Source organism: Oncorhynchus mykiss, chromosome 22, assembly GCF_057628025.1.
Source record: "Oncorhynchus mykiss isolate SJ-2025 chromosome 22, ASM5762802v1, whole genome shotgun sequence".
Taxonomy (NCBI): domain Eukaryota; kingdom Metazoa; phylum Chordata; class Actinopteri; order Salmoniformes; family Salmonidae; genus Oncorhynchus; species Oncorhynchus mykiss.
In genome coordinates, this window is record NC_143043.1 from 43,037,667 (window position 1) to 43,051,679 (window position 14,013).

Below are 14,013 nucleotides of genomic sequence, written 5' to 3' on the forward strand. Positions count from 1 at the left end.
CTTATGTAAATGTGATATTTCTGTTTTTTATTTATTTTTTAAATACGCAAAAAATTCAAAAAAACGTTTTTTGCTTCATCATTATGGGGTACTGTGTGTAGATTGATGAGGGTATGTTTTTTTTTTATTAAGGCTGTGAGGTAACAAAATGAGGAAAAAGTCAAGGGGTCTGAATACCTTCCCAATGCACTGTACAAATAAGAGGAAATTTGCAACACCAAAAAAATGCAGGACGTAACATATCATACTAAATATATCATGAAATGTAATATGTGAAGAGATATCTGATATTTACACAACTATATTCAAATGTATAGTAAACATAGTGTGCTAAAAGCCTTATATTTTATATCTGGGAACTGTTATTTGAATACTTTTTTGAGATATCTTCAGAATTACAGACGATGCATCATTGACGTTATTAAGGTGACTTTGTGTTTGCTTGTTTGCTAGCAAGCTACTTAATTATGCTATTTTAAAGAGGAAGGATAAGCAAGCATACACAATCTGCCAAGTCACTGAACAAATGTAGCTGATTTACTAGACTTCCGAGGGACTCACTGCACAACTCCATAGCTAACAATCACAACTCCGAGAGAAGCTCGGAGAAGCTGTGGGAGGAGCCAGAACCAAATGTTTGCTGAGTCACAAGGTGTACCCAGAGCCACTTTATAGCATTAGATGGATTTTACATTTATGTAATTTAGCAGAAATTCTTATTCAGAGCAGTTTACAGGATCAATTGGGGTTAAGTGCATTGCTCAAGAGCACATTGACAGATTTTTCACCTGGTCAGAGCAGGGATTTGAATTTCTGACCGTTCTGTTGCTGGCCCAACACTCTTAACCACTAGGCTACCTGCTTCCTCACGGTTTACCCAGTATCGTGGGCAGCAGCAAACACAGGAAATACAGAGGCAAACAGTTTGTCCAACTGTTCTAATTTAAAGATGACCAAAATACACACCTTGTAGTTTAATTTCCAGTGGTCAATGTGCTTCATAACAAGTCAGACAGAGTTGTTTTCTAGCTAGCTAGTCTGGTAACATTTTCTATCAGATAGCTACAGTATCAAACGTTAGCTGTCATAGCACCATTCTTTATAGTTGAGGATTGGATTCAATCTTCATCCAGGAACCCTGTCTACAGTGAAACAGAGAGATCTGTTGATGCAGAGAGCTCTGTTTATTTACTTAGATATTCACTGCGTGTACAAAACAAGAACACCTTCCTTGTACTGAATGTATGTGTGTAGAGCAGAGGCCGAAAAAGTCTTCAACGATTCTGACAGCAAGCAGGACTAAAATGTTAACACTGACACGAGCTTTACGGTTTACCCAGTATCGTGGGCAGCAGCAAACACAGGAAATACAGAGGCAAACAGTCTTCAAAGATTCTGACAGCAAGCAGGACTAAAATGTTAACACTGACATCAGCTTTACGGTTTACCCAGTATCGTGGGCAGCAGCAAACACAGGAAATACAGAGGCAAACAGTCTTCAAAGATTCTGACAGCAAGCAGGACTAAAATGTTAACACTGACATCAGCTTTAGGGAGCAGTAATTTGGTGGTCAATAATGGTTGCAATTGAAATAAGCTGTGCAGGGGATTTTGGCACATATTTATGGTTTAAGGAGAGATCAACTGGTGATAATCTAGTGGCCATCGATGGTTACAATAGGACCTGAGGGATCCAGTCCCTGGAAATGTGGACGTCACCTCAGTGGCCTCAATAGGCCTCTATAGCATGGTGCTGGGTCAGGGGTTTGAACAATGGAGCTAGGGATTCTTTAGGTTTGGTCATGTATAAAAGAAAGGGTTAAACCTGGTAGGAAGTCAGTTCAGGGGCAGCAACCAGCAGTACAGTGAGCAAACATGTCCAACACCAGCATGAACATGGGCAGGGTAAGCACGGGGAAGTTTTTTTTTTCAACCCATTCTTTAATTTTCATAGATTGTTCTACAAAAGGGCTGTAATGCTCTAGCACCCTAAACTACAACATGATAGTTATACTTATCCCGATAACCTGGTTACCATTGTGACTGAATAGCATCGCAAATGTATCTAAAATGTTTGTTTTGTACAATTGTTTAATTTCAAGAATGATGATTCTATTTTATTTTCAGGCCACCTTCTACGAGGACAGAAACTTCCAGGGCCGCTCTTATGAGTGCAGCTCCGACTGCCCCGACATTTCCTCCTACATGAGCAGGTGCCAATCCTGCAGGGTCCAGAGTGGATGCTTCATGGTGTACGAGCGCCCCAACTACATGGGAAACCAGTACTTCATGAAGAGGGGAGAGTACTCTGACTACCAGAGTATGATGGGAATGAGCGATGGTTTCAGGTCCTGTCGCATGATCCCCATGGTGGGTTGAACATAGATTAATCTTTGAAAATAAATTATGTTTTGATGGTGGTATTCTCATACAAAATTAGTCTGTTAATAATTTCACTGATCAATAAAGTAACCCTATGATGTTCTTTCCTCCTAACAGCACCGTGGAAACTTCAGGATGAGGATCTATGAGAGGGAGAACTTCGGGGGTCAGATGCACGAGATGATGGACGACTGTGACTCCATCCAGGAGCGTTACCGTATGTCAGACTGCCAGTCCTGCAACGTGATGGACGGCCACTGGCTGATGTACGAGCAGCCCCACTTCAGAGGCAGGCAGATGTACATGAGGCCTGGAGAGTACAGGAGCTTCAGAGAGATGGGCATGAGTGGCATGAGGTTCATGAGCATGAGGCGTATCACTGATATGTGTTAGATATCTTATATTGACCAAATAAAAGTGATTAGTAATCCGTAACATTTGAGTGTGTTACATTATTTCAATATTTTGGTATTGGGGCACAGCGTAAGCGGTATTAGGTTCATGAGCATGATGTGTATCATTGAGTCATGCTACTATATACTACAAACCATTAAATATATTGTTTGCTACTATACATAAACCATTGAATCAAATAATTCACAAACCTATTTAAGTGATTTTAAGCCCTTTTTCTACTTACTCGGAGTCAGATGAACTCAAATCAAAATTAACTCTGACTAATCCCGCATGCTAGCTGTTCCAGTAGACTTCCAGTCATAGCACTAACGCTAGTTCAACTACCATAGACATAAACTTTTCATCCATCAGTTCATTTGACTCTGGGTAAATAGAAAATGTCTTTAATTGCCAAAGTCTCACACGATCCCTTTAATGTATCCCTTTTTAAGTGTGACAACAAATGTACCTACTGATTAATAAATGTAATATAACGTACTGTACTGCATGTTGTATCATGTTAGCATAATTGGTCTCAGCTATATGACAATGATTGCAGGTGTGTGAACAAGAAATCAAATCTATTAACATTTGATTTTATTTTATTTCTTGGTCACACACCTGCAATCATTGTCATATAGCTGAGACCAATTATGCTAACATGATACAACATGCAGTACAGTATCTAGTGGATCATTGGCAATATGATTAGCAGAAGAGCTTCATTGACTCGCAAATACCTTTGGGTAACACTTTATTTGAAGAGTGCCTACAAAAGGTCTTCATCATATCACATTTATTAAGCGTACATAACAGACAACGTTTTGAATAGAAATATACATACAAGATTTTAGCATCAAACCAGGATTTTTCCAGGGACATTAAAGGCCACGTGGCTGGCCGCTCTTTGGAAACCATTCCACACAGTTGCTCACTGAGCAACAACTAATCATTATTGTTTTGAAAAGACATAGTCAATCGTTCAATAATATAATTAGTATTTTAGAAAAAAAATATATATTTAATTTACAGTATGTAGAAGCTATGAGAATAGAAATGTTCAGGACTTTTGTGAAGCATCACAGCACAGTTGAAAAATACATGGCAAATAGAAATCCAAAATGGATGGTGTTGAGAGATAGATGGGAGGGGTTGAATGAAGCTGAAGGGTGGGACTGGATGGTGTTGAGAGATAGATGGGAGGGGTTGAATGAAGCTGAAGGGTGGGACTAATAACAACAAGATAACAAATGTCTGTATACGGGGTCTGTAAGATGTACATAGGTTCAAAACCTTTGTGAAAAAGCACAGTTACAAATAGAAATCAAACTGGATGGACATCAGAAATTGAGGAAGGCCAGGACTAAAAACAAACTAAATATAACTATTGTAAAATAGACTGTCTGTAAAATGTGTATAGTATGTATAAACTGAAAGAAGAAGTCTACTGTAAGTGTTAGTGTTTATTAGTTTACTCCAATTGGGGGAGGGGTGGTAGGGTTTGTGGTTAATAAAAAAGCTATATTCTAAAAAAATAAGTGTGTATGTATATGTATATGTATATGTATATGTATATGCAGTTGAAGTCGGAAGATTACATACACTTAGGTTGTAGTCATTAAAACTAGTTTTTAGACCACTCCACAACTTCCAGAAAATGATGTCATGGCTTTAGAAGCATCCGAGAGGCTAATTGACATCAGAAGACAATTGAGCCAATTGGAGATGTACCTGAGGATGTATTTCAAGGCCTACCTTCAAACTCAGTGCCTCTTTGCTTGACATCATGGGAAAATCAAAAGAAATCAGCCAAGACCTCAGAAAAAAATGGTGGACCTCCACAAGTCTGGCTCATCCTTGGGAGCAATTTCCAAATGCCTGAAGGTACCACGTTCATCTGTACAAACAATAGTTCGCAATTATACACAACATGGGACCAAGCACCCGTCATACCGCTCAGGAAGGAGACACGTTCTGTCTCCTAGAGATTAACATTCTTTGGTGCGAAGAGTGCAAATCAATCCCAGAACAACAGCAAAGGACCTTGTGAAGATGCTGGAGGATACAGGTACAAAAGTATCTATATCCACAGTAAAACGAGTCCTATATCGACATAACCTGAAAGGCTGCTCAGCAAGGAAGAAGCCACTGCTCCAAAACCACCATAAAAAAGCCAGACTACGGTTTGCAACTGCACAAAGACCATACTTTTTGGAGAAATGTCCTCTGGTCTGATGAAGCAAAAATAGAACTGTTTGGCCATAATGACCATTTTTATGTTTGGAGGAAAAAAGGGGAGGCTTGCAAGCCGAAGAATACCATCCCAACCGTGAAGCATGGGGGTGGCAGCATCATTTTGTGGGGGTGCTTTGCTGCAGGAGGAACTGGTGCACTTCACAAAATAGATGGCACCATGAGGAAGGATTATGTGGATATATTGAAGCAACATTTCAAGACATCTGTCAGGAAGTTAAAGATTGGTCGCAAATGGGCTTCCGAATGGACAATAACCCCAAGCATACTTCCAAAGTTGTGGCAAAATGACTTAAGGACAACAAAGTCAACGTATTGGAGTGGCCATCACAAAGCCCTGACCTCAATCCTATAGAAAATGTGTGGACAGAACTGAAAAAATGTGTGCGAGCAAGGATGCCTACTAACCTAACTCAGTTACACCAGCTCTGTCAGGAGGAATGGGCCAAAATTCACCCAACTTATTGTGGGAAGCTTGTGGAAGGCTACCTGAAACATTTGACCTAAGTTAAAAACAATTTAAAGGCAAGGCTACCAAATACTAATTGAGTGTATGTAAACGTCTGACCCACTGGGAATGTGATGAAATAAATAAAAGCTGAAAGAAATCATTCTCTCTACTAGTATTCTGACATTTCACATTCTTAAAATAAAGTGGTGATCCTAACTGACCTAAGACAGGGATTTTTAAACTTCCGACTTCAACTATTTGTGGGTATGTGTATGTATATGGATATATATATATACACTGCTCAAAAAAATTAAGGGAACACTAAAATAACACATCCTAGATCTGAATGAATGAAATATTCCTATTAAATACTTTTTTCTTTACATAGTTGAATATGCAGACAACAAAATCACACAAAAATTATCAATGAAAATCAAATTTATCAACCCATGGAGGTCTGGATTTGGAGTCACACTCAAAATTAAAGTGGAAAACCACACTACAGGATGATCCAACTTTGATGTAATGTCCTTAAAACAAGTCAAAATGAGGCTCAGTAGTGTGTGTGGCCTACACGTGCCTGTATGACCTCCCTACAACGCCTGGGCATGCTCCTGATGAGGTGGCGGATGGTCTCCTGAGGGATCTCCTCCCAGACCTGGACTAAACTCCTGGACAGCTCCTGGCCAGTCTGTGGTGCAACGCAGCGTTGGTGGATGGAGCGAGACATGATGTCCCCTCAATTGGATTCAGGTCTGGGAAACGGGCGGGCCAGTCCATAGCATCAATGCCTTCCTCTTGCATGAACTGCTGACACACTTCAGCCACATGAGGTCTAGCATTGTCTTGCATTAGGAGGAACCCAGGGCCAACCGCACCAGCATATGGTCTCACAAGGGGTCTGAGGATCTCATCTCGGTACCTAATGGCAGTCAGGCTACCTCTGGTGAGCACATGGAGGGCTGTGCGGCCCCCCAAAGAAATGCCACTCCACACCATGACTGACCCACCGCCAAACCAGTCATGCTGGAGGATGTTGCAGGCAGCAGAACGTTCTCCACGGTGTCTCCAGACACTGTCACGTCTGTCACATGTGCTCAGTGTGAACCTGCTTTCATCTGTGAAGAGCACTGGGCGCCAGTGGCGAATTTGTCAATCTTGGTGTTCTCTGGCAAATGCCAAACATCCTGCACGGTGTTGGGCTGTAAGCACAACCCCCACCTGTGGACGTCGGGCCCTCATACCACCCTCATGGAGTCTGTTTCTGACCGTTTGATCAGACACATGCACATTTGTGGCCTGCTGGAGGTCATTTTGCAGGGCTCTGGCAGTGCTCCTCCTGCTACTTCTTGCACAAAGGCGGAGGTAGCGGTCCTGCTGCTGGGTTGTTACCCTCCTACGGCCTCCTCCATGTCTCCTGATGTACTGGCCTGTCTCCTGGTAGCGCCTCCATGCTCTGGACACTACGCTGACAGACACAGCAAACCTTCTTGCCACAGCTCGCATTGATGTGCCATCCTGGATGAGCTGCACTACCTGAGCTCCGTCTCATGCTACCACTAGAGTGAAAGCACCGGCAGCATTCAAAAGTGACCAAAACATCAGCCAGGAAGCATATGAACTGAGAGGTGGTCTGTGGTCACCACCTGCAGAACCACTCCTTTATTGGGGGTGTCTTGCTAATTGCCTATAATTTCCACCTGTTGTCTATTCCATTTGCACAACAGCATGTGAAATTTATTGCCAATCAGTGTTGCTTCCTAAGTGGACAGTTTGATTTCACAGAAGTGTGATTGACTTGGAGTTACATTGTGTTGTTTAAGTGTTCCCTTTATTTTTTTGAGCAGTGTATTTACCCAAATTTATGGGGGATTGGAAATGATGCAGACAATTACATTGACGGAAGCAACAATCTATCCACAATATTATAGCTGATCCACCCCCAATAATAAAAAAATAAATATTTTTAAAAATAAATATTAATTATTGTTCATTATTAAACTAAAGATTTTTACAAATATGTACAATAGTTGAAAGGAAAAATATGAAATCATAGATTTTTTATTGTTATGTTACAAATTATAGATTTTTGTTGAATGGGAAAAATATTGAATCATATTTTCATTAAATTATTAATATTTATTTTTATTGTTTTATGGAAATATTTATATATTTTTTTTACAAATCATTATCCTTGCTGTTTGAAAAATATACAGTAAAGTCCACATGTTCGCACAAATAACTTATTGCATTTTCTTCTTTAAGAATTACATTTTTTAATGAATCTGTTTTTGATATTCCAGTTGGCCCTGTACTAGTTTTTGCTAAGTAAATAACACAATCTCCACATTCATCTCTAGGTATTTTGACGGCAATAAATAGGCTATGGTGGCGAAGTTATTATAATATAGCAATTAAGCACTGGAATGGTAGATTTGCAGAAGTTTAATGTGCAAGTAGAGATACTGGGGTGCAAAGGAGCAAAATAAATAAATAAATACCGTATGGGGATGACGTAGTTGGATGGGATATTTACAAATGGGCTATGTACAGGTGCAGTGATCTGTTAGCTGCTCTGACAGCTGGTGCTTAAAGCTAGTGAGGGAGATATTAGTCTCCAGCTTCAGAGATTTTTGCAGTTTGTTCCAGTCATTGGCAGCAGAGAACTGGAAGGAAAGGCGGCCGAAGGAGGAATTTTGATTTGGGGGGTGACCAGTGAGATATACCTGCTGGAGCGCGTTCTACGAGTGGGTGCTGCTATGTGGACCAGTGAGCTGAGATTAGGCGGGGCTTTACCTTAGCAGAGACTTGTAGATGACCTGGAGCCAGTGGGTTTAGCGACGAGTATGAAGCCAGCCAGCCAACGAGAGTGTACAGGTCGCAGTGGTGGGAAGTATATGGGGCTCTGGTGACAAAACAGATGGCACTGTGATGGACTGCGTCCAATTTGTTGAGTAGAGTGTTGGAGGCTATTTTGTAAATGACATCGCCAAAGTTGAGGATCGGTAGGATGGTCAGGTTTACGAGGGTATGTTTGGCAGCATGAGTCAAAGATGCTTTGTTGCCAAATAGGAAGCTGGGTTCTAGATTTAATTTTGGATTGGAAATGTTTAATGTGAGTCTGGAAGGAGAGTTTACAGTCTAACCAGACACCTAGGTATTTGTAGTTGTCCACATATTCTAAGTCAGAACTGTCCAGAGTAGTGATGCTGGATGGGCAGGCAGGTGTGGGCAGCGATCGGTTGAAGAGCATGCATTTAGTTTTGTCACGCCCTGACCTTAGAGATTTTTACGTCTCTATTTTGGTTTGGTACGGGTGTGATTTGGGTGGTCATTCTATGTTATTTTTTCTATGTTTTTGTATTTCTTTGTTTTGGCCGGGTATGGTTCTCAATCAGGGACAGCTGTCTATTGTTTTTTCTGATAGAGAACCATACTTAGGTAGCTTTTTCCCCACATGGTTTTTGTGGGTAGTTCATTTCTGTTTAGTGTTTGCACCTTACAAGACTGTTTCGGTTATTCTCTTGTTTATTTTTGTTATAGTGTTCAGTTTTAATAAAACAAGCATGAACACTTACTATGCTGCACTTTGGTCCGATGATTCCTCTTCTTCAGACGATGAATACCATTACAGTTTTACTTGTATTTAAGAGCAGTTGGAGGCCACAGAAGGAGAGTTGCATGGCATTGAAGCTCATCTGGAGGTTAGTTATCACAGTGTCCAAAGAAGGGCAAGAGGTATACAGAATGGTGTTGTTTGCATAGAGGTGGATCAGAGAATCACCAGCAGCAAGAGCAACATCATTGATGTATACAGAGAAGAGAGTCGACCCAAGAATTGAACCCTGTGGCACCCCCATAGAGACTGCCATGGTATGGACAACAGGCCCTCTGATTTGACACACTGAACTCTATCAGAGAAATAGTTGGTGAACTAGTCGAGGCAATCATTTGAGAAACCAAGGCTGTTGAGTCTGCAGATAAAAATGTTGTGATTGACAGAGTCGAAATCCTTGCCCAGGTCGATGAATACGGCTGCACAGTAATGTCTCTTATCGATGGCTGTTATGATATGGTTTAGGACCTTGTGAAGACATTGGTTAGCTAAACTAGCCAGCGGATGCTATGGCTAAAAACGGCTGCTTTAGTGATTACGTCACTGACATGGCAAACCCCTATCCTAACATTAGGGTTTTAATGTTTTAAAAACTCAAGTCTTTTAAATCCAGCTCGCCAGCATCCCTCATGGCATATTCTCAGTCCCAAGTTGTCAAATTACTTTTAACTTGTTGGCACGACTGCACTTTTTAAAATATATTTGTTTAATTGATATAGCTAGTTAGTTAGTTGTGTTGTAATCTTCATTCTAGTCAGGAAATATAATATATGGTGCATCTCCTCAATAAGTGAAACATTACTCTGAACATTTAAACAACATCATGCAGAATTAGGGCTACCATACACCCATGGAATGGACATGAATTATGCTTGTGATGTTCTTAACAAATCCTCATTCCACACAATGTGCTGTTTTCTAACCCAGTTGGTCACAATCTAGGTACACTAACTGAGTAGTAGTAATCAGGAACATTTTGAAACAGTGTCGTCAAAAAAGGTTTTTTGTTCTCTGATCATTTCATTCTCATTAGAATTCTCTTTAAATAAATGTTTTACTTCTCTGAACCATTATTTAACAGGGAGTTTCTGATAGAAAAGCTGATATTGACATGGGGGACATGGGATCCATATCTGATCCAGAAAAAAATATACAGTCTATTGACAGAAAATACATCTATGGAGTCAGGTGATTACATTTTAGCATTGAGTTACATTTAACACAGGAGTTATATTTAACTGGCTTTACTGAATGAAAGAGATCACAAGGGAATATGAATCATATGTTGAAATATAATTAAATTGTGTAACTGACTTGTGGACTCCACCCCACTCATATGCATATATGTATGCAATGGTTTTCACTGTCAGAGTCCATTGTTCCTTTGAATGGTTTTGTGTTACCTGTTTCACAGTGGAAATAGGCTTTTATGTCTTTTTTGGGACCCCGTCACGTGGAAATATGAGTACAGTACTTCAGCACTCTACAGGCCTCTATACCCTGTTGCTAGGTCAGGGGTTTACACAATGGGTCTAACAGATTCTTTGGATTAGGTCAGGTATAAAAGTAAGGGTTACCACAGACAGGACATCAGTGCAGCAGTAGCAGCAGCAACAGCAGCAGCTCAGTGACCAACAATGACCACCACCGGCATGAACATGGGAAGAGTAAGCATTTACTTGAATTTTATTCTAAAAACACATTTTTCTCTATATTATCTTTGTATCTTTACGCACAAAACTAAAAGCTTCTTATATTTGGTTGCATTTATTTAATTATATATTTAGAAATGATAAATAAATACATTGTGTTTTCAGGCCACCTTCTACGAGGACAGAAACTTCCAGGGCCGCTCTTATGAGTGCAGCTCCGACTGCCCCGACATTTCCTCCTACATGAGCAGGTGCCAATCCTGCAGGGTCCAGAGTGGATGCTTCATGGTGTACGAGCGCCCCAACTACATGGGAAACCAGTACTTCATGAAGAGGGGAGAGTACTCTGACTACCAGAGTATGATGGGAATGAGCGATGGTATCAGGTCCTGCCGCATGATCCCCATGGTAAAATATGATATTCAGGCTGCTGTAACGGCCCATAATTCCATAATTAATCATGCAAGTCATATTTGAGCTATTCAACTGTCTGGTGCATTCAGGAAATAATTCAACATGTTCTTTCCTCCTAACAGCACCGTGGAAACTACAAGATGAGGATCTATGAGAGGGAGAACTTCGGAGGTCAGATGCACGAGATGATGGACGACTGTGACTCCATCCAGGAGCGTTACCGTATGTCAGACTGCCAGTCCTGCAACGTGATGGACGGCCACTGGCTGATGTACGAGCAGCCCCACTTCAGAGGCAGGCAGATGTACATGAGGCCTGGAGAGTACAGGAGCTTCAGAGAGATGGGCATGAGTGGCATGAAGTTTATGAGCATAAGGCGTATCACTGATATGTGCTAGACATCTCATATTGACCAAATAAAAGTGATTAGTAATCCAAAACAATTGAGTGTGCTACGTTATTTCAATATTTCGCCGTTTTGTGTTTACATTTTTACCAGAAAGATATGCGTAACATTTCAATTGTACTTTATTCCATAAAACCTACTAAGTGCTGTTATGGGCATGACTTATTGACTGCCATAAAGCATTCAAATGAACGTCCTTAAGATGATAAAGAGGGATTTTGATGTTAACACTAATGTATTGGTCAACTTTTAGAGTGAACAAACGTAACTAATAATACACGTTGCACTACTCCACCAACATCCCATCAACCCATCTCCATTAAACAGTAATGCGTATTAATACAGTTCACTTAAGCTTTTTTTCTATCTCATTATGCAACTGCAGCAGAATAAGTGGAATGGTATCAAATACATCAAACACATGGTTTCCATGTGTTTAATGCCATTCCATTCGCTTCGTTCCAGCCGTTATTATGAGCCAATCATCCCCTCAGCAGTCTCCACTGTTGTGTATGGCAAAGGTACAGCTTTTTTACACAGACATTAAAACCAATCAGCAGGATTAAGACAATCAAGAACATTTAAAACATTTAAAAAATGAATATAGAGAGACCAGTTTGATAAATGACCCTCTACAGCCACAATATTAAATCAAACTGAAATGTTATGTCACATGCGACCAACACAACAGGTGTAGACTTTACCGTGAAATACCTACTTCGAACTCTTTCCCAACAGTGCAGAGTTCAAAAGTAAGAAAAAATTGCTAAAAGGAAATAGCAACACAACAAAATAACAATAACGACTATATACAAGGAGTACTGGTACCGAGTCAATGTGCAGGGGTACGAGGTAGTTGAGGTAATTGAGGTAATACGTATAGGTGTATGTGTGTATGCATGTGTTGGAGTGCCAGTGTAGTATGTGTGAGTGTGTGGGTAGAGTCCAGTAAGTGTATGGATAGAGTCCAATGAATGTGTGGGTAGAGTCCAGTAAGTGTTTGAGTAGAGTCCAATGAGTGTGTGGGTAGAGTCCAGTAAGTGTTTGAGTAGAGTCCAATGAGTGTGTGGGTAGAGTCCAGTAAGTGTTTGAGTAGAGTCCAATGAGTGTGTGGGTAGAGTCCAGTAAGTGTTTGAGTAGAGTCCAATGGGTGTGTGGGTAGAGTCCAGTAAGTGTTTGAGTAGAGTCCAATGAGTGTGTGGGTAGAGTCCAGTAAGTGTTTGAGTAGAGTCCAATGGGTGTGTGGGTAGAGTCCAGTAAGTGTTTGAGTAGAGTCCAATGAGTGTGTGGGTAGAGTCCAGTAAGTGTTTGAGTAGAGTCCAATGAGTGTGTGGGTAGAGTCCAGTAAGTGTTTGAGTAGAGTCCAATGAGTGTGTGGGTAGAGTCCAGTAAGTGTTTGAGTAGAGTCTAATGAGTATGCATAGTGCAAGAAACTCAGTGCAAATATAAGGGGGTCAATGCAAGTAGTCAGGGTAGCCATTTGATTAACAGTTCAGCAGTCTTATGGTTTGGGGTAGAAGCTGTTCAGAAGTCTTATGGGTTGGGGGTAGAAGCTGTTCAGGAGGCTTTTGTTCCCAGACTTGGTGCTCCGGCACCGCATGCCATGTGGTAGCAGAGAGAACAGTCTATGACTTTGGTGGCTGGTGTCTTGACAATTTTAGGGCCTTATATCCTTCCTGTTTGGCCCTGTCCGGGGGTGTCCTCGGAGTGGGCCACAGTGTCTCCTGACCCCTCCTGTCTCAGCCTCCAGTATTTATGCTGCAGTAGTTTATGTGTCGGGGGGCTAGGGTCAGTTTGTTATATCTGGAGTACTTCTCCTGTCCTATTCGGTGTCCTGTGTGAATCTAAGTGTGCGTTCTCTAATTCTCTCCTTCTCTCTTTCTCTCTCTCGGAGGACCTGAGCCCTAGGACCATGCCCCAGGACTACCTGACATGATGACTCCTTGCTGTCCCCAGTCCACCTGGCTGTGCTGCTGCTCCAGTTTCAACTGTTCTGCCTTATTATTATTCGACCATGCTGATCATTTATGAACATTTGAACATCTTGGCCATGTTCTGTTATAATCTCCACCCGGCACAGCCAGAAGAGGACTGGCCATCCCACATATGCTCTCTCTAATTCTCTCTTTCTTTCTCTCTCTCGGAGGACCTGAGCCCTAGGACCATGCCCCAGGAATACCTGACATGATGACTCCTTGCTGTCCCCAGTCCACCTGACTGTGCTGCTGCTCCAGTTTCAACTATTCTGCCTTATTATTATTCGACCATGCTGGTCATTTATGAACATTTGAACATCTTGACCATGTTTTGTTATAATCTCCACCCGGCACAGCCAGAAGAGGACTGGCCACCCCACATAGCCTGGTTCCTCTCTAGGTTTCTTCCTAGGTTTTGGCCTTTCTAGGGAGTTTTTCCTAGCCACCGTGCTTCTTCACCTGCATTG

General features: G+C 41.3%; 2 protein-coding genes across 2 annotated transcripts; both read left to right on the forward strand.

The window, feature by feature from the left end:
- The first annotated feature begins 1,816 nt into the window (after positions 1 to 1,816).
- Positions 1,817 to 2,817, forward strand: LOC110501824 (gamma-crystallin M3-like). The gene is made up of 3 exons (XM_021579663.3): positions 1,817 to 1,905; positions 2,128 to 2,370; positions 2,500 to 2,817. Exons 1-3 carry the CDS (start codon positions 1,876 to 1,878, stop codon positions 2,773 to 2,775), a joined length of 549 nt encoding a protein of 182 aa, XP_021435338.1. The 5' UTR covers positions 1,817 to 1,875; the 3' UTR covers positions 2,776 to 2,817.
- Positions 2,818 to 10,683: 7,866 nt separating this feature from the next.
- LOC110501828 (gamma-crystallin M3-like) lies at positions 10,684 to 11,604 on the forward strand. Its single transcript, XM_021579667.3, has 3 exons — positions 10,684 to 10,765; positions 10,916 to 11,158; positions 11,287 to 11,604. Exons 1-3 carry the CDS (start codon positions 10,736 to 10,738, stop codon positions 11,560 to 11,562), a joined length of 549 nt encoding a protein of 182 aa, XP_021435342.1. The 5' UTR covers positions 10,684 to 10,735; the 3' UTR covers positions 11,563 to 11,604.
- The last annotated feature ends 2,409 nt before the right edge of the window (positions 11,605 to 14,013 follow it).